General features: G+C 35.1%; 1 protein-coding gene across 1 annotated transcript in view; it reads left to right on the top strand.

Annotated features, from left to right (window-relative positions):
• The window catches only part of NMU (neuromedin U), a 30,592-nt gene extending 11,369 nt beyond the window's left edge, over positions 1-19,223 (top strand). The window contains exons 4-10 of the mRNA XM_032274248.1: positions 6,673-6,732; positions 8,123-8,152; positions 8,241-8,291; positions 10,239-10,313; positions 14,285-14,338; positions 15,662-15,701; positions 19,039-19,223. Of these exons, the coding sequence (XP_032130139.1) occupies positions 6,673-6,732; positions 8,123-8,152; positions 8,241-8,291; positions 10,239-10,313; positions 14,285-14,338; positions 15,662-15,697 (306 nt within the window). The 3' untranslated portion in view covers positions 15,698-15,701; positions 19,039-19,223. The remainder of the gene's footprint in view (positions 1-6,672; positions 6,733-8,122; positions 8,153-8,240; positions 8,292-10,238; positions 10,314-14,284; positions 14,339-15,661; positions 15,702-19,038) is intronic.
• The last annotated feature ends 908 nt before the right edge of the window (positions 19,224-20,131 follow it).

Raw genomic sequence — 20,131 nt, 5'->3', positions numbered from 1 at the left:
AGACAACGACTCTGAGTTTTCCACCAGTCAGATTCTCAGCCACAGGGCAGAGACCGGACAAGAACAGCTGACCAGAGCAAGAACACTGGCTCCCTGGAGGAAAGAGCTGAACTGAGCATACCCAATTTCTTCCTCTCAGTTCACCTCCCTCCTCCTCCAATAGAAAAGAATTAAGAGAGGGTTTTGGAAAGAGGCCAGGAGTGCTAATCTAGCTCCTCTGCATGGACACATAAGGAGTGGAGAATAAGTGTGTTCTTACATTGTCCTTACTGGATGATGCTGCTTTCAGAGTCATCAGCTATGGCCTGGGGCGTACTCCCTACATAGTCTGGCCGAGGTACCCAGGCTGTTGGTCGCACAGTCTCCAGTTATGTTTTCCTGGCAGGTGTGGAGAAGCAGCCTTGTACAGTGTTGTATTTCTCCTGCGTCAACCCATTCCCTAGGTACCTGCTGAAAATTTGAGGTATTAGGTAGTAAAGTAAGACCAGGATCACAATAGATTATATTTTTGAACAATATTTCAAATTATTCAAGGAGCATTGGCAGATATATATTAATAACATGAGATGGATATTAATCAGCACATATGTGTTTGTATGTAAAATTCAGGAGGCCGGGCACGGTGGCTCACGCCTATAATCCCAGCACTTTGGGAGGCTGAGGCAGGCGGATCACAAGGTCAAGAGATTGAGACCATCCTGGCCAACATGGTGAAACCCCCTCTCTACTAAAAAATACAAAAATTAGCTGGGCATGGTGGCGTGCGCCTGTAGTCCCAGGTACTTGGGAGGCTGAGGCAGGAGAATTGCTTGAATCTGGGAGGCAGAGGTTGCAGTGAGCCAAGATCACGCCACTGAACTCCAGCCTGGTGCCTGGCAACAGAGTGAGACTCTGTCTCAAAAAAAAAAAAAAAAAAAAAATTCAGGAACATCCTCAAAATCACTTTTAGGTCTTCAATACTAAGAAGATAAATTTTAAAGCACTCATTTAAATCTCATCAAGATAAACTAATATCTGACTGGATTTCAGTACTGTGTCTCCTTCAAGAATTGCTTAGTAAATTTACTATTTGAAAGTTTTACATTTACAATGTAAATAATAATAAATTTATTATCTTAATAAATTATTGTTTTGTTACATATGAAATTAAAGCTAACCATTAAAATCTAACTTTTGTTTCACCATAGTATATTGATGATGTTCTTATATGGGATACATTTATAGCCAGCACCTAGAATCATGCTTGAGAAGAGACTCAATAAATATTTATTTAATTACTTAGTTAACAAAACCCAGTAGGAAACATGCTATGTAGAAATTGTTCTCTTTTAACAAATATCATTATATCATCCCTTTTTTTGCCCCATTCACTAGTTTAAAAACCATATAAATATGGTTTTGCTGATTTAGCTCTCAAATAAAACAATATAAATTCTGGAAGAATGCATAAAAAATAAATGATAATGGTTATGTGGAAGGGTAGTTCTAGGTGGACTGGGCTTTTAAACTGGATATCATCTTATAATTTTTTATCTTTGAAACTTGCAAAATTGTGAATTATTCAGAAGTCAAATGAAATAAATTATATAAAAGAGGTAGATTTACAAGTCCCTTTCCTAGAAATAGCTGCTAAACTAATACAGATGCATCTCTGGAATGGGGTTTATGTATAGTAACTGTATTTGGGTACCTTCACAAGATTAATATTAATAAATTAGGAATAGCTTTTAAAAACTGTATTGCTGATGTTTGGGAAATATATCATTTTATGGGCTTACTTCTGTGGCTGGGTTTCTTCATACGCTTGGTAGTCACTGGCTGGCGATCAGCAGGGGCGGTGGAGGCAACTGGGCCAAGTGTTACTTACAGTCCAACAGGCTAGTCTGAGCTTTCTCACGTGGTTGCTAGGTTCCACCAGCAGTGGGGAGAGCAAGCTCCAATACCTAAGTGCTTTACAAACCTCTGCTCATGACATGTTTACTCATGCCCATTGGCCAAAGCAAGACACAGAGTCAACGTGGGGGGCCATGCTCAGTGTCTGTGCTCGGGGACTGACTACATAAAGGCAGTGGATACAGGGAGGCGTGATGCAATGGGGATATTACTATAATTTAGAAATTATAATTACTGTAATGTCTAAAAATGTTCATTGTTTTCTCAAAATATTGATAATAAACTCAATTCATGAGTGGGTAAGTCTGTACACAGATGAAAATTAGTGATAAGTATAGCTATTGTTGTACCCAAATTTAGGGTTTTAAGATCACTTAGTCATTTAAAATACTAAGACATCATATCACTGCTTTGCTCCAAATCTTCCTATAGTTTCTTATTGCACTTAAAATAATATGAAAATCCCTTGATATAGCCCATAGACCCTAAATGATTTTTTTTTAATTTTAGGTTCAGGAGTACATGTGCAGGTTTGTTATGTTAGTAAAATATGTCCTGGAGGTTTGGTGTGCAGATTATTTCATCACCCAGGTAGTAGGTGTAGTACTAGACTGGTAGTTTTTCATCCTCACCATCCTCCCACTCTCCACCCTCAGTCGGGCCCTGCTATCTATTGTTCCCTTCTTTTTGCCCATGTGCACTCAGTGTTTAGCTTCTACTTACAAGTGACGACATGTGATATTTGGTTTTCTGTTCCTGTGTTATTTTGCTTAGGAAAATACCCTCCAGCTCCATCCATGTTGCTGCAAAGGACATGACCTTATTCTTTTTTATGGCTGCATAGTGTTCCATGGTGTATATATACCACCAAATTTGATACAATTTTAAAACATTGTCAGTTTTCACATACACTATTATTATTTATGTGATTATGTGACTATTGCTTTTAAACATTTTTACCAAGTAGAAAATGTTATCTTTAAGGTCTATAAATTTAAAAATAAGATATTAAAACTTTCATATATTTAAATCCTTGAAGAATAGTTGAGAATTGGCTTCTTGTAAAAAGGAGCTGGGGGAACACATTTGCTTTGAAACCTTTAAAGTCAAAGTTCAATCTTACTAAACCTCATTCAGCTCAGAAACCATTTCCTAAGGAGAAACAACTCATGTGTGTGAATTTATTCTTCTTTGAACTGAAATGCATTTTTGACACATGACATCACTGGGAATTTTCTTCTTATTGTTTTGTATTTTCTATTTTGAAATGAGCCATAAGTATTTATTCTTCTTTGAGTCGAATGCATTTTTGACGCAGACAAACACTAGGTATTTTCTTCTTATTGTTTTGTATTTTCTATTTTGAAATGAGCCATAAGTGTTTATTCCTCTTTCAGTTGAAATACATTTTTGACACATGACAACACTAGGTATTTTCTTCATTGTTTTGTGTTTTCTATTTTGAAATGAACCATAAGTGTTTATTCTTCTTTGAGTTGAAATACATTTTTGACACATGACATCACTGGGTATTTTCTTCTTATTGTTTTGTATTTTCTATTTTGAAATGATCCATAAGTGGAGCATTTTTTTTGTTTTGTTTTTAGAGATAAGATCTCACTCTGTCACCCAGGCTAGAATGCAGTGGTACAATTATAGCTTACCACAGCTACGAACTCCTGGACTCAAGCAATCCTCCCACCTCAGCCTCCTGAATAGCTGAGACTACAGGTGCATGTCACTATGCCCAGCTAATCAAAAAAAAAATTTTGTGTGTTAAGATGGGGGTCTCACTGTCTTGCCCAGGCTGGTTAAAAAAAAGGCATAGGGATTTTACTTCAGATTTTTGTGGGGTGACCTGTGTACCCAGCCCTTAAGTATAACCAGTGAGAAAGGATGCATCAGTGTGCACACTCTACTTTTTCTCATAGCTAACTCCCAACTCCAGGCTTAGCAGGCAATACCAACGCAGCACAAGAATATCTACAGATCAGAAGGCCAAGGGCCCAGGCCACGCGTACCAACTCCTAGCCATGTGTGGTATGGGGGAAGTGACAGTCTCTTAGAACCTCACTTCCCCTGAACATGAGAATAAGAATTCCTGTCCTGTGTAGGACAGAATGCAAATTACATATAGTCATGCATCACTTAACAATGGAGACATCTGAGAAATGTGTCCTTAGCTGATCTGTCATTGTGCAAACATCATAGAATATACTTACAGGAACCTAGATGTACAGCCTACTACACACCTAAACCATATGGCTACAAACCTGTATAGCACATGACTGTACTGAATACTGTGGGTAGTTGTAATACGATATGTATCTAAACATATCTAAATGTAGAAAAGGTACAGTAAATATATAATATAAAAGATAAAAAATGATACACCTGTATAGGGCACTCACCGTGAATGGAGCTTGAAAGACTGGAAGTTGCTTTGGGTGAGTCAGTGAGTCAGTAATGACTGCATGTGAAGACCTACTATAGATTTCATAAACACTGTAAACTTAGGTTACATTAAATTTATTTAAATTTTTTTCTCTCTTCAATAATAAATTAACCTTAGCTTACCGTAACTTTTTTACTTTTATAAACTTTTTAATTATTTTTTTCAAGATAGGGTCTCACTCTGTCATCCAGGGTGGAGTGCAGTGGCATAATCACAGCTCACTGTAGCCTCGAACTCCTGGGCTCAGATGATCCTCCCACTTCAGCCTACTGAAGAGCTGGGACTACAGGCATGCACCACCACATGGGACTAATTTTTTGTATTTTATGTAGAGATGGGATCTTGCTATGCTGTCCAAGCTCGTCTCAAACTTCTGGGCTCAAGCAATTCTTCCACCTCTGCCTCCCAAAGTGCTGGGATTACAGACATGAGCCACTGCTCCTGGCCAACTTTTTAATATTTTAGAGCTTTTTTTACTCTTTTGTAATAGCACTTGGCTTAAAACACAAACACATTGAACAGATCTACAGAAATATTTCCTTTCTTTATATCATCATTCTGCAAGCTTTCGAAATTAATTTTTTTTTTTTTTTACTTTTTAAACTTTGTTGTTAAAAACGGAGACACAATCATACATACTAGCCTAGACCTACACAGGTCAGGATCATCAAGATGTGACTAGATGATAGGAGTTTTTCAGCTTCATAATTATTTTATGGAACCACCATTGTATATGCACTCTATCATTCACTGAAATGCCATTATGTGGTACATGACTGTATATGAAAATGTTTTATAATTTATTGAAGCACTATATAAATATGAGGCATTATTAATAAATATCCCAAGAATTTGCATGACAAGCAAACAGATGGAATGAAGAGAACAAAGCAGGACCTCTTATGCTGGGAAGGGTGCACAGAAAAACTGTTGACTCCACCTGTGTCTCTAACCACAACCAACCATGTCAAGCATGTGCTGTTGTTCAAAGGGAGAGACTATTGGAGGTCCTGAATGATTCTTTTCCTATGTCTTTTTTTTTTTTTTGAGACAGAGTCTCACTCCATCACCCAGGCTGGAGTGCAGTGTCGAGATCTTGGCTCATTGCTGCCTCCCAGGTTCAAGTGATCTCCTGCCTCAGCCTCCCAAGTAGCTGGAATCACAGGCGTGTGCTACCATGCCTGGCTAATTTTTTGCATTTTAGTAGAGGCTGGGTTTCACCATGTTGGCCAGGCTAGTCTCAAATGACTGACCTCAGGTAATCTGCCCACCTCAGCCTCCCAAAGTGCTGGGATTACAGGTGTGAGCCACCATGCCCAGCCTCTTTTCATATAACTTCTAAATTAAGAATCACTTCAGCTGTCAAGGAAACCTGAGAACTTTACCTACATTTAATCCTTCTAAGAACTCTCTGCAATGATGTCATCCCTGGCTTAGAGCTGAAGAAATGGAAATTTAGAGAGGTTAGGTAACCAGTCCAAGGTAACACAGCTTATAAAGAGCAGAAATGGAATTTGCACTGAAATGGAGTTGCAGGCTTCCTGACTCCATAGCCCATGCCTTTAACCACTAATTGTATTGCCCTCCCTACTGTTCTAGTTCTTCTACTTCCAAAATGCATTTATTAAGTAATCAATTGTTTATGGTGCTACTGTGTTAAATTCTGTGCAAAACAGGTTTCGCCCCTGCTTGTCCACTTCTTCTACTCCTTGCCACACCCAGCTGGCTACTAACCACCAAGAGCCCTGCCCTACTTCTGTGCTCATATGCTTTGAAAAACCTGATCCTGGGGTGTGCAGTCAGCAATCTGGAAGGGTGGCACTCAGATTAGGTGCACCACGCATGGCTTCTTCTCCTCCACTTCCCATTGTTTTCAAGTAATTGCAGGATTTTCAAATTAGCCAATAATGAGTAATATTCAGCGAGGCTCACAGCATTGGCATGTAGATGCAGATTTTGCTACAAGCTTGGAAGAATAATTCTTCTTTTAGCACTGTCCCTTGTTACTCTCAGTCATAGACTTTCATAATATTTTAGCAAGTGCCGAGAACTGTGTAGCTAGATCACAGCGGAAACCTTCACGAGTGCATATGTACAGTAGTTATCTTTTTTCAATTTTTCTGGTTAGAAAGAAGGCTTTACTTTCACAGCCAAGTTTTTGTTGTGAGAGAAATCAAAGGATTCCGACAGTTTTATTGGTCTACAGAAGGATTCTTTTCTAGATATTTAGCATCTCCTCGTGCTCCTCACATTTTATAGTTATCTCTTCTATGCAAATATCATTAAGCAGAAGCATAACTTACGTATCTTGTCATTTCTGTTAGGCATCCAATGCACTGGAGGAGCTTTGCCTTGTGATTATGGGAATGCTACCAAAGCCTCAGGTAAGGTTGAAATAGTGTTTTGTTTGTAGACAAAAATTCTCCAAAAATTTCTTGGAATTTCCCCTGGAAGAAAGTATGCCCAATTTAGGAAGCACGCCAAGATGGTAGAAGAGGAAAAATTGATTTTGGATAAGAAATACTTCAGATTCTCTGATGTCTGAGAATTGAGCATCATATTAATGGAGTTTTCAGTAATCTAATTGGGAAATCATGTGTCCCTATCAAATATAAAATTAGCTCCAGTCCAATGGGATAAATATGGGGTCATATTGGCTCTCTTTTTTTTGCCCTGACTCATGCGACTTTGGAGAACAGATGCATCTTTCTAAGCTGCTAAGTGCATCTTATGGTTCAAAGGTTAGGACATTGTACTTTGTGGGAGAGTTGGACATTAAGAATGCAAAAATTAAATAAATAAATAAAGCAAACTGTATTGTCATTGTCTTGGTTTCTTATTAAAATGACTTGATTCTTCTGAGAGAACTTTTTATCCTGGAGTGAGGGTAGATGGGAACTTGAAAAGTAGCATAAGCACCATACCTAATTTTATATTCTGTGTCTTATTGATAAACTTATTTTAAAGCTACTTTATTAAAGATAAGAGCTTCAGGTTTGAATATTATATTTTTCATTTGCAATTCTAACTTAATCAGTGGGCATTGGTACACTCTGACTTCCAAACCTTTCACATATAATAATTCAAAGAAAAAAACATTGATATTTGAAAGCATAAATGTTTTATGAAACTAAATAATCTCTGCTTACAACTGTATGTTTATCCATTGTTTCTAATGGTGACACTGTCCAAAAAGCGTAACTGATTTTTTCCTAATTAAGATAAAAGAAATGACAATGGTGTTTATTTATGATCTTCCGTTTGTTTTAAAAGCAAGTGAGAACAAGAAAGTACAACAACAGAAAAGGAATTATAAGATTTTAAAAATTATTTTATGAAAACCATCAGCAACAACTCATAACCTTATTTAGTAATAAACAGTAAAAATATTTTGATGTGATTTTTTTCAGCCTTTTCCTCTGACTATTCCATCATGTCATTATGTAATAATTTCCCATTCTACCATTGTTGAATATTTAGGATGTTTCCAATTTTTTTACTCTTATGAACAAAGTTGAGTCAGGAGATCTTTATGCACGTCTTTATTTGTAAACAATATTTAGTTTCCCATTTATTTTTAGAGCAATGGATGCTTAACTAATTTCAGTCTTTTTTTTCTTTTTTGCTAATTTCAGTCTTATATTTTATATGTAACATAATGAGTCATGTGTTTTAAAAATTATGTGTTATAATCTTATAACATTATAAAATTACTGTATCTAAGATAGTAAAATGTTATAATATATAATGATATATAATATCTCTTTTCAATAGGAGCAAGATGAAAAAGATAATACTAAAAGGGTAAGATGTTTCATAAATATATACCTTATAAAATAATAAAGGAAACCACTAATTTTTTATAGTAAATTTTGCTGCTTTTTTTAAACAGTTTTTATTTCATTATTCGAAGACACAGAAGTTGGGCAATTCAAATGTTGTGGTAAGTTGTAGAACTACTTCTTAGTAATCACTAATTTGTTTAAAAGAATGAACCTGTTTTTGCAGCATAACAGAGCTAGATCAGAATTCAAATTTTTTACTTTAAAAGTTTATATGTGAGTAAAGAAATGAAATTCAATATTTATTATACATTTATTTTATATGTCAATAACTACCTGTGCATTAAATTCATCAATTCATTCATTTAACAGTCATTTACAGAGTATTAGCTATGTGCCAGATACAATTCTAGGTACTAGAAATATAGCAATAAATAAGACAACATTTAAAAGAGAAATCCCTGGACGAACATGGTGGCTCATCCCTGTAATCTCAGCACTTTGGGAGGCGGAGGCAGGTGAATCACTTGAGGCCTAGAGTTCGAGACCAGCCTGGCCAACATGGTAAAACTCTGTCTCTACCAAAAACACAAAAATTAGCCGGGTGTGATGGTGCATGCCTGTGGTCCCAGCTACTTGGGAGGCTGAAGCACAAGAATCGCTTGGACCAGGGAGGTGGAGGTTGCAGTGAGCTGAGATCACATGACTGCACTCCAGCCTGGATGACAGAGCAAGACTCTGTCTCAAAAAAAAAAAAAAAAAAAAAAAAAGAAAGAAAGAAAAGAAAAAGAAATCCCTGCTACTGTGAAACACATTTTAAAGGCCAAGAAAATAAAAAGCAAAGAAGTAAGTAAAATATATTGTTTCTAATTGCAATTGTTGCAAAGAAAAAAATCATGTGATCCAAGGGCATTTTTTTATTTTAAAGGATGATTGTCAAAAATGTAATGAAATATAATTTAAAATATCCTCTTCTATTCCTAAGATCTTCTTATTAGTGATTAGACATTTAATGTGAGAATGTATTCTCTAAGGTTAGCCAAAAACCAGTAACTTGAATTCAGTTCACTTTAAAATCATGTAGTATTAGTGGTAGTTTTCTTTTTGTATACTTGGGTTTTAAAAATGCTAACCCACCTACTTGGTGTTTCAATCTAGAATACATAGAAATTATTTGACTATAATATTGTTTCTATACTTGTGATTCACATTCATGAACCCATTTAGGGAATGAGGAACATAGTGTATTTTAAACCGATACATATCATCTGTGGAAAGGTAACTGTATTAACTCAGTTTGAAATATTTATCACACGGAATATGCGTATGTATGAGGAGATGAAAGATTATACTGGCTTTACACCAAGTAGAAATTGAACTAGTTAACAGATAACTGTCATACAGGGCTCAACATAACCCATGTGCTAAATGAATTTAACATTAATGAGAAGTCTCAGTGTGACCCACACCTTTTTAAAAAATGCAGCAATATCAGGTAGGTAGCTACATGTCTCAAGTGTGCTTTCATTTTCTTTGGCTTGGCAACTTTACATTTTGGGAAAATGCGTCTTAGTCACAGTTTTCACTATCAAGAACACATTGTCATTTTCACATATTGTTGTCTTGCTCCCTACATTTCTGTTTTAAGTATATAATTTATAAAGGAGGTTATTAGATGCGTGTATAGTATAATCTTCTGGATCAACATGTTTATAGCCGAAAACTGCTACTCACAGTGTGGGTTTCACCTGGCCCAGATTATTCTGAGTAAGTCTAGAAGCAGACAGACTGCCTTTTGCCTCTCAAAGAGGCAGTGAGAAGCTTTACTGGCTGACAGTTGACAAAAGAGCCACAGCCCTTAGGAAAGTGCTTCTTCAGTATGATGACAAAAATCCCGGTGCAGAGCTACCAAATTTTATCCCACCTCTTGGTTTATTCTCCACGGTTCTTTGAATTGCTTCCAAAGAGCTGTTTTAGGTGACATCTTTAATGTTCTGTTTTGTCTGGGACAAGTTTAATCAATTAAAAAACAAACAAATAGGAAGCCATCTTGCTGGCTAGTGCTGAGAAGCCATGTGCTCACTGCCTGTGTGTTCATGTCCCCTCAGTCGTCTGTCGTGCATCCGTTGCTGCAGCTCGTTCCTCGCCTGCATGAGAGAAGAATGAAGAGATTCGGAGTGGACGTATGTAACACAAACTGCATGCTGTCTTTGCCATTCCGTGTGGGGCAGCCCTTTCTGTTACTTCCCAGCTGTGACAGCTCATCAAATGCTGCTCTTCAGGATAAACCCACACTAATACCCAGTTAGCCGATGTAAGAGCATCTGTTTGCAGAGTAGTTTTCACACTTCAGAAGGGAGTTGTTCAAGCTGCCCTCCCCCGGCCCTCTGCCATATTGTGTCCCTTCTAGTTGAAGCTGTGGACATTGAGGAAAGCTGGAATTACACTCTTTTCCAAAAGCCATTACTCTCCTGGTGAGAAACCTATTCTTTGTTTAAAAAAGGACACTGCTTGTGTCCAGTCCTTAGGTAGGAATAAGAGAACAAATAAAGAATAATGTATTGCCCCTCTGTATCCAGTTTGGCAAATAGCTAGGATGGCAAGCTTTCTGCTCAAGTATTTAAATGTTGGTAAGAGTAGGCCAGGCCCGGTGGCTCATGCCTGTAATCCCAGGACTTTGGGAGGCCGAGGTGGGTGGATCCCTTGAGGCCAGGAGTTCAAGACCAGCGTTGGCAACATGGTGAAACCCCCTCTCCACTAAAATACAAAAAAAAAAAAAAAATTAGCCGGGAGTTATTGACGGATGCTTGTAATCCCAGCTATTCGGGAAGCTGAGGCACAAGAATCACTTGAACCCAGAAGGGAGAGGTTGCACTGCACTCCAACCTGGGTGACAAAGTGAGACTGTCTCAAAAACAATAGAAAAAAGTCAGTAAGAATAAGGTTCACGAAGTAAATACCAGAAACTAAATGTATTACTTTGTTTTTTCCACGAAGAACAAAAAATGTGACCTAAATCCAGTATCTGTGTGTAAAATGAATGTAACTTCATTAACACATTCTTACTATGTTACACTGTGGAGTTTTTATAGTCATTTAACAAGAATCCTAACTCTTGTAACACTGAGAATTTCTAGGATTATTTTTAAGTAATGCCTTCCCTTGCTGTAATACATTATGATTTTCAGCCTTATATTTTCTCATTTTATTCTTTGGGGAACTCTGTTAGCACTTATACAAGTAATGTTATTTTCCATTTACAAAAGGAAAAGCAAGCTAGAGTAGTTGAAGGAGTTTCCCAAGATCATATTAGTAAGAGAAAGTACAACATAGTCTTCTGACTCCTGATCTTGGCAATTTTTTTTCACTATGCTGTTCCCTTTATCGTTTAATCTTGGATATTTTTATTATGTTATTTTTGAGTTATGTATTTTATTACTAAAAGTTGAATTCAGGCGGGGCACGGTGGTTCACACCTGTAATCCAGCAGTTTGGGAGGCCAAGGTAGGCGGATCATCTGAGGTCAGGAGTTTGAGACCAGCCTGTCCAGCATGATGAAACCCCGTCTCTACTAAAATACTAAAAAAAAAAAAAAAAAAAATTAGCTGGGGGTGATGGCAGCACCCGTAATCCCAGATACTCAGGAGGCTGAGGAAGGAGAATCATTTGAACCAGGGAGACAGAAGTTGCAGTGAGCCGAGATCATGCCACTACACTCCAGCCTGGGCAACAGAGCAAGACTCCGTCTCAAAAAAAAAAAAAAAGTTGAATTCAGATCAAAATTTTCCTTAATTTCAATACCGTGTTTAATTTATTCTTAAAATGCTACCCAAACTTTTCAGATACTTTTTAAAATGCATAGAGGTTAGGTGAATACATGCCTCAAAATGTATTTTTATGGCCAGTATTTCTTCCCTAGAATCTTCACATTCTTAAATGAAACTTCCATCAAAGATGACAATATCCGATGCCAACTGTAAAGAGAAATGTTAGATCATAGGCAGCAGCCCCTTAAAATTTTAGAATTTGTGAATGAAGAAAAAAGCAGTCGTCATCAAACTCTCTAGAAGTAATATATGCTTTTTTCATTTAACTTTTACTTCTAACAGTGTTTGCTTGAGTTATGAATTAGTAAACAATTTCCACTTAAAGCTTCCGTTTCTTAAAAGACACCAACAATCATTAGTGTGACTACATAATTTCAGTGCCACGATTTACAAAACCAAAGCTAATCGCACTCAGTATTGTATCCAGTTTAGTACATTGACTGAATTTTCCACCTTCGGTGATACCATGTATATTTTCAGACAAATGATAAATCTTAAGGGTATTTTGCAGCCAGTCAAGTTTCCTAGAAACCTATGAAAGAAAAGAATGTAAGAGATGAATAGAAATGCAATTACAGGAGAGTGTTCGTTTTGCTGGGCCTAAGTCATCAATTTTAAAATGTATTTCTGATAGTGAAATATTTTGAAGTCTTGAAGAAAATGAGGTTTTAGATCTTAAAACACTTAAGTTTTGTTTGCTAGACATCTTCCACTTTCATTCCCACATCTTTTGTTTATCTCTACCTCCCAAATTATTTTATATACTGCTCTATGTTTAGTGATAAGACTCTAAAAAGATCTGTATGTTGGGTTTTGCATTTGAAAGTTTTAAATATTTGATACATTTAAATTTACATTTTGTCCTGCCTTTTAGTTTTTTCTCTTTAATATAATATGCATTAACTTTTTTTTTTTTTTTTTTTTTTTTTGAGATAGGATTTTTCTCTGTCCCCTGGGCTGGAGTGCAGTGAAATGATCATGACTCACTGCAACCTTGACCTCCTGGACTCAGGCAATCCTCCCACCTCAGCCTCCTAAGGAGCTGAGTCCATAGGTGTGTGCCATCACACCTGGCTAAATTTTATTATTATTTGTAGAGACTAGGTCTCTCTATGTTGGCCAGGCTGGTCTCAAATTCCGAAACTCAAATGATCCTCCCACCTCAGCCTCTTAAAAGTGCTCAGATTATAGGCATGAGCCGCTGTGCTCAGCTGAGAACATTGCTTATATAGGTCTATAAGCATATGGTTATATGTGTACATCTTTTTAAATTTTGAAAACTTAAAAAACTTTATTTTTTATTTTTCATTGGTTTATTATAGTTATACATATTTTGGGGGTACATGTGATATTTTGATACATGATACAATGTGTACAGTTTTAAATATAGATTTTTTTCAATCTTAAGTAATTTGGGGAGTTATAGTAAAGATGAAAATTAAATACAAATATTGAGAATTTAAGATATATTTGTTGCAAACTAGGTATCTCAGAATTTAAACATATAGCAGAGCCATTTCTTATAATTTAATATGATGGTATTCATATTATAGAATAGTTGAAAAAGGTCTTGGCTGAAAGATTTCATGGTGATAGCCATGCTGATAATGCTTTTATAATATAGCTCATTATTAATGAAAATAGGAAGCTATAAGCCAATTTTATGGAAACCATAAAATGTTAACATATTTTTTCAGGAAGTTTTAAATGAAATGTTTGAGAAAAATATATACTTACTATGAGTCATTCCTATTAATAGTTGGAAATTTAAAAATTAACATTCTGCACATATAATTATATCAGGAACATCTCTGCTAAAGCTTCATTGAATAAACATAGCTTACCAAAATTGTCCCTCAATTTCAAACTACATTTCTGCAGAAATATTGTATAATATTTTTTGGCTTTGACACAATTCTGTTTTATATTTTTCCCTGTTCATGTGTTAACACATACAATATGTATTTTAAAGAAATTATTTCATTCTAACAAAATGCTGAAAGGAGATTTTAAATATAGTCAATTATGAAGTGTCTGTCATTTCTCTTTCTACTTATTGATGAATACACATACAACTGACAAAATTCCTGAAAGGAGAATCTGTCACACTGATAAGGAAATTATTTTTAGATATAAATTTCTGATGATACTGCTAATTGTTGAAAATTTTCAGGTATAATACAAAAATTCTGTGTTCAAGTCCCTGATTCCCTCTATGTTTAGTTATGATAGTTGAAAGTAATTTTGACCCTTAATGTACGTTTGAGGAGAATTTGCACTTATTTTTAGTGTTAGTTGATTTGTAATGACTTCGTTTTCTCTTCTAGGAAGAATTTCAAAGTCCCTTTGCAAGTCAAAGTCGAGGATATTTTTTATTCAGGGTAAGTACATACTGTATTTTTTTAAAATCAATCTACATCAAAATTGAAAAACACTTTCACTGTGTATTTAATTAACTTGTACGTTTCAATAAATTTTAAAGTTTATAGTTATTTGGCATCAGGTGTTACAGTCTGACATTCACTTCTGTCACCACCTTATTGCTTCAATACCACAGTATCTCTGATCTCGTCTTTGATCTATTGCTCATGTTTAAACATCTCAAATAACATTCACCTATTAGACAGTTTAATTCCCTGTCATTTGATGTATAGAAAATAAGTGTCTTAAAGATACACTATTCCTTATGTTCTGTGGAATTATTTACAAAATTTTTAACTCAGTAGATTGAAAGAGTTATGACTATTTTCACAAATTCTTAAAATTAAAATACTCAACTACGGTAAAAGGTATAAGTAGACAGAATTCCAGGATTACATTTCTGATTTTGTTTGTCCACATTGTCTATAAAACGTGAGTTTTTTTTAGGCAGCTACACTTTGTAAAATGTTTGGCTCCTTAATACATTACCATAAAGTTGTAATTAATTATTTAAACAACTATTTATTGAACTTCTACTGGGTGCCGAGCAATGTACCAAGGGCTGGGACTATAAAGACAGGTAGAATTCCATTCCTATGCTCTAATAGTTTAGATAGGCTCTAGGAGAAAACAGATAAGTAAACAAATAGAATGTAGTGTGTGGAATGCACTTTTGATCCAAGGGCTATGGTTTCCAAGAGAAAAGAATTTTGCTCCAGCTGGAAAATGGAAGAGGTACAGAGAAGACTTCATTGGCTGAATCCTAAAGAATCAATGGGAGTTGGTTGATGAAATATTTAGCTAAGAAATTTCAACTTTAAATGCTAAGGAGGGGGCAGATGGGGTAAGATTTGCCTTTTGGAAAATAATTCTCACAGCAAATTAGAGAATGGACTGAATGAAGGAATTGGACAGATAGCATGAGGGAGTAAGCAACTAAACAGCCCTGACTTCAGTAAGTTCATATCAAATGAAAATTGAGAACATTTGTTTTCAAATGTTGGTACCATCAAGGAAATAAACAAAGTCAAATAGCATCTAGTTCATGGTGGTTTTTGCAGCATTAGCAGCACCTCAGAACGTGTTAGAAATACAAATTTTAGGGTTCTCAGGCTTACTAAATCAGAAACTGTGTTTATGGGGTCCAGCAGTATATGTGATGAAAGCCCTGTAGATTATTCTGATGCACATTAAACACTCCTCTAAATTATCAGTGCTGTTTCTATGAATATTAGCTTCCATGTTTAGTTATGCTGATTTATTTCTAATCTATTATTTTTCAGCCACGAAATGGAAGAAGGTCAGCAAGTTTCATTTAAAATGGTATGTGATAGATAGATAGATAGATAAATAAATAAATAAATGGTATGCATTTCACAGTTCAACCCAGTTTGAAATTTTCTGTTGTTTTCAAATAGTCACAAATTAAACTATGCTAAATATATTTCTATTATTTGATTGCATATGCACATGAATATTCGATGTAAATACCACAATGATAGGAGCTGTAAGGGCTTTATCGTAATAAGAAAATACCAGTATTTTAGGACCTCATTTGCTTTGCCCATGTCATTTATTTCTTAGACTATGTCACAATAGCAATCATTGTAAGTAATTTTGTAGACATTGATCTTATCATCATTTATTGTGCAAGTAAGATATGTCAAGGAATGAATTCTTATCATAGTAATCAGTGTTTACCACAATGGGCCAAGATTTATAGACCAAATGTACTTCTGTCATCTAAATAACCGACACTCAAAGATTCTTTAGAAAAGCTGGTGATTCACCAGTTTCTAGAGTTTTTTTAAATGTGGAAAGACATGAGAGAATGACTTCTTCTTTTGTACTGCCAGAATTTCTACCTCAGTGCTGGACATACAATAGAAATTTAGTAGCTGTTGACTATTCCCACATGTTTATAAATATGTTAATCCCAGTATTGCATTAGACAATAAGTATTGAAGTCAAACTTGAATGCAGATTGACAAATTTATAACACAGAAATAAAGTGTATTCTAATAACCTTTTGTAATCCTAAATCTAGTTTCTATGCTGAACATATTTTTTTTAAAAATATCATTCATTTTAGACTGGGCACAGTGGCTCATGCCTGTAATCCCCTTTGGGAGGCTCGGACATGAAGATCACTTGAGCACAGGATTTTGGGACCTCATTGCTACATAAATTTAAGAAAAAAATTAGCCAGGTGTGGTGGTGCATGCCTGTAGTACTAGCTACTTCAGAGGCTGACATGGGAGGATCGCTTGAGCCTGGGAGTTTGAGGCTGTGAGCTATGATCTTTCCTCTGCATTCCAGCCTAGGCCACAGAGCAAGAACTTATCTCAAAAAAACCAAACCAAAACAATAACAAAGTGAACTTCAAGAAGGCAAAAGGAAGAAAGTCACAGAAATGAAAGAAGAAATTGATGTTAAAAAATAGTAATAGGACAATAAACAAAGCAAACATCTATTAGTAATTTTTTACAAAAAATAAATTAGCCTAGTGTAATCAAGAAAAATGGTAAAATCATAAATATAGAAAAGTACAAATGAAAAGAGAAATTAAAACAGAGAAGAAATCAAAAACACAAAACAGTACTTTGCACATCTCTGTACATAACAGTTTGGAAACCTGGATAAAATGGAGGATTGTCTAATAAAGTAGGTGCTACCAAAATTGACCTCAGAAGAAAGAAAAATACCAAACAGACTAATAGCTATGGGGGGAAAATGGAAAATGTTATCTAGAAACTGTAACCTCAAAAATTACTAAACCAATAATTTTGAATTTTTTCAGCTCAGAGAAAGAAGAAAAATCACCAAATATTTTTATGAAGCCAGCATAATATTAATACCGAAACTTAAAAAATAGTATAAAAAATGAAACTATAAGTCAGTTGTGTTTATAAATATTAATGTAAAAATTTTAAAGGAATATTATTAAATAGTATTTATCAGTATACTTAAATAATTTTATGACCCCACTAAGTAAGATTTGTTCCAGCAGCTCAAGGATGGTTCGATGTTAAGAAATGTGTTAAAAATTTTCACTATTAGAAGAAAAATTATCTGATCATTTCAATAGATGCTTTTGGTAAAATTTCACATCAATTTTTGTTCTATTAAAAGAAGATCCTATAGGAAAAGATTAATCTTTTCTTGACATTATTTATATAACAGTCTCAAACCAGGTTAGTACAGTAGCTGGCTTGTTAGTGAAACACTTTGTAGCATTTCTGTTAACGTCAGGAACAAGATAAAGATACCCTCTCATTTCTTATTTAATGTAGTTCTTAATGTGTTAGCCAATTCAATTAGACAAGAAAGAATAAAGGATTCAAATAGTGGAAAAGTGAAAGAAAAATTTAATGTGCTCATGGGACATAATTAGGAACTTGAATTTGCAAACTGTGTTTCTTATTAACTCCTGCTTCAGAAGATGCCTGATAAATCATGTTCACATGAGGAATATGAGAAAACGTACTCTTAATTTTGCATTTTTTCAAAGAACAAAGAACAAAGTTAATGGAAAAGAAACTATTTTATCTTTTATAATAGTATAAATATACATTGGCATTTACAAAATTTTAAAAATAGCTTAATACTTAATGGGAAAAAATACCTGTGATTGTAACATTAAAGCAAGCATTAGAGTGTTAATGTGAAATGGAATTAAGTCCATGATTTGATGAATTTAGTGAAAGAAAACCTCCAAAATTGAGAAGAATTGCTTTATTCAGATTATTTGCAAGATTAGGGTGTACATAAACTAATGTACTCATGATTTCATTTTATTTTGCCAATAGAAAAATATAATTATCATTTTTTCTTTGTTTTTGTCATCTGATTTTCTAAGGCCTTTCTCTATCCTGATGGCCTATATTTATTTAGAAAGTGGTTAAGCATAAAATAGGATGATGATTTAGTTGCAAAAATATGAGGAAATAGATACACAAGGAGTAAATGCAGCTTTTGAAATAGCTTATTCATAGATCTTATTGGCATTAATGAGCTTTAGGAAACCACTTTTATATAGTTAAATACTGTAAATTTTTGGAAGACACAGACATACAGAATGAGTGTTTCATTAGAGATACATTAAATTATATGTAGTTAAACAGACAGGCTGGGTGCAGTGGCTCATGCTGGCAATCCCAGTACTTTGGGAGGCCAAGGTGGCAAATCACTAGAAGTCAGGAGTTCAAGATCAGCCTGACCAACATGGTGAAACCCTGTCTCTACTAAAAAAAATACAAAAATTAGCCAGGCATGGTGTTGCACTCCTGTAATCCCAACTATTTGGGAGGATGAGGCAGGAGAATTGCTTGAATCAGGGAAGTGGAGGCTGTGGTGAGCCGAAATCATGCCGCTGCACTCCAACCTGGGCAACAGAGCAAGACTCTGTCTCAAAAAAATAAAATAAAATAAAATAAAATAAATAAATATATATATATATATGTTCCTCCTGTGTGTGTGTGTATATATGTATATACACACATGCACACACACACACAGAAGAACAGCTAGGAAATATCTCATGCTAATGTTATCACTCTATGACAAAATATTTATAGACATGTCTATATACAAACATTATATGCACACAATCATGTGGTCATTTACACTAAAATCTAATTCCATTTTTCTTTTTTTACAGGATGCCAGCTAATTTCCCACAGAGCAATGCTATGGAATACAAAATGTACTGACATTTTGATTTCTTCTGCAAAACAATCCTTGCTAAGTTTACTCTGTTGAAAATCCCTGTGTTGCCAGTGTGTTCTCAGTTGTAACAATGTTATAAATGTTTAATTTGTTGAAAATAAAAAAAGTGTTAAAATATTTTTGCTTAGTGTTTTAATGAGAAATACTGTGTGATAAACCTGTATATAATGCTGTTCCTTAGATCCCTGCTGGGTTTGACAGTACTGGTACACATGCTTTTTTGATATTTTCATGAAAGGCACTCATAGAGAGTTGAGTTTTAATGAGCTGTTTTAGTTTATTGTATTTGGATTTTGTCAGTGACAAAACCACCAGAATATGGGAATGCCCAGTAGCTACCAATCTTAGAATGTGAGCACCAACTGAAACTATACTAGTTGGAGGATTGGGCCATAACCCATCCAATAGTCCTATAAGCAAGTTCTGATTTATAAACTATAATGGATTTCTGATTGCTACAAATATATCAGAAGACTAACTTTCTCAAGCAACTCATAGTATTCAATTTATCCTAAAATAAGTTACTTCACCCAGCAACATCTGAAAGACAATTAGTCTTGTCCATTAGCAGAAAGAAAATAATCTTACTAATATTTTATTAGTAAGGATCATGAACACATATTGGGAACTTTTAACATCAAATCAATGTTTAGCGGGCACAGAATTAACTTCAGATGGACGTTGAATTTATCCCCTCTCAGGTTCCTCTTTTTTGTCCTTCTGACCTCTGCCTTAGATTCCCACCTCCCCCATTAAGAAGGTTGCTGGCTGATTACAGAGGAGTGGCTCTTTTGAGTAGGTAGGATTAGGTCTATACATACATTCTTCAGAGCAGAGTATCTAACAAATCTTTGTTTTCCTAATGTTGACCAATTATAGCTTAAGTTACACCTTTTCCTAACAAAGCGTCTGAATTTTACTTCTTGTCAACCTGAGTGAAGAACATAAGAAGAAGCAGAAGAGAAAAAAATTTTTAGAAAAATAAATTGCCCTGATAAGGTGGGGACTTGAGAGCAAGGAGAGCA

The sequence above is a fragment of the Sapajus apella genome, unplaced genomic scaffold (genome assembly GCF_009761245.1).
Source record: "Sapajus apella isolate SASKATOON/1434 unplaced genomic scaffold, GSC_monkey_1.0 scaffold5, whole genome shotgun sequence".
Lineage (NCBI taxonomy): Eukaryota > Metazoa > Chordata > Mammalia > Primates > Cebidae > Sapajus > Sapajus apella.
This window is presented reverse-complemented; position numbering and strand designations above follow the sequence as displayed.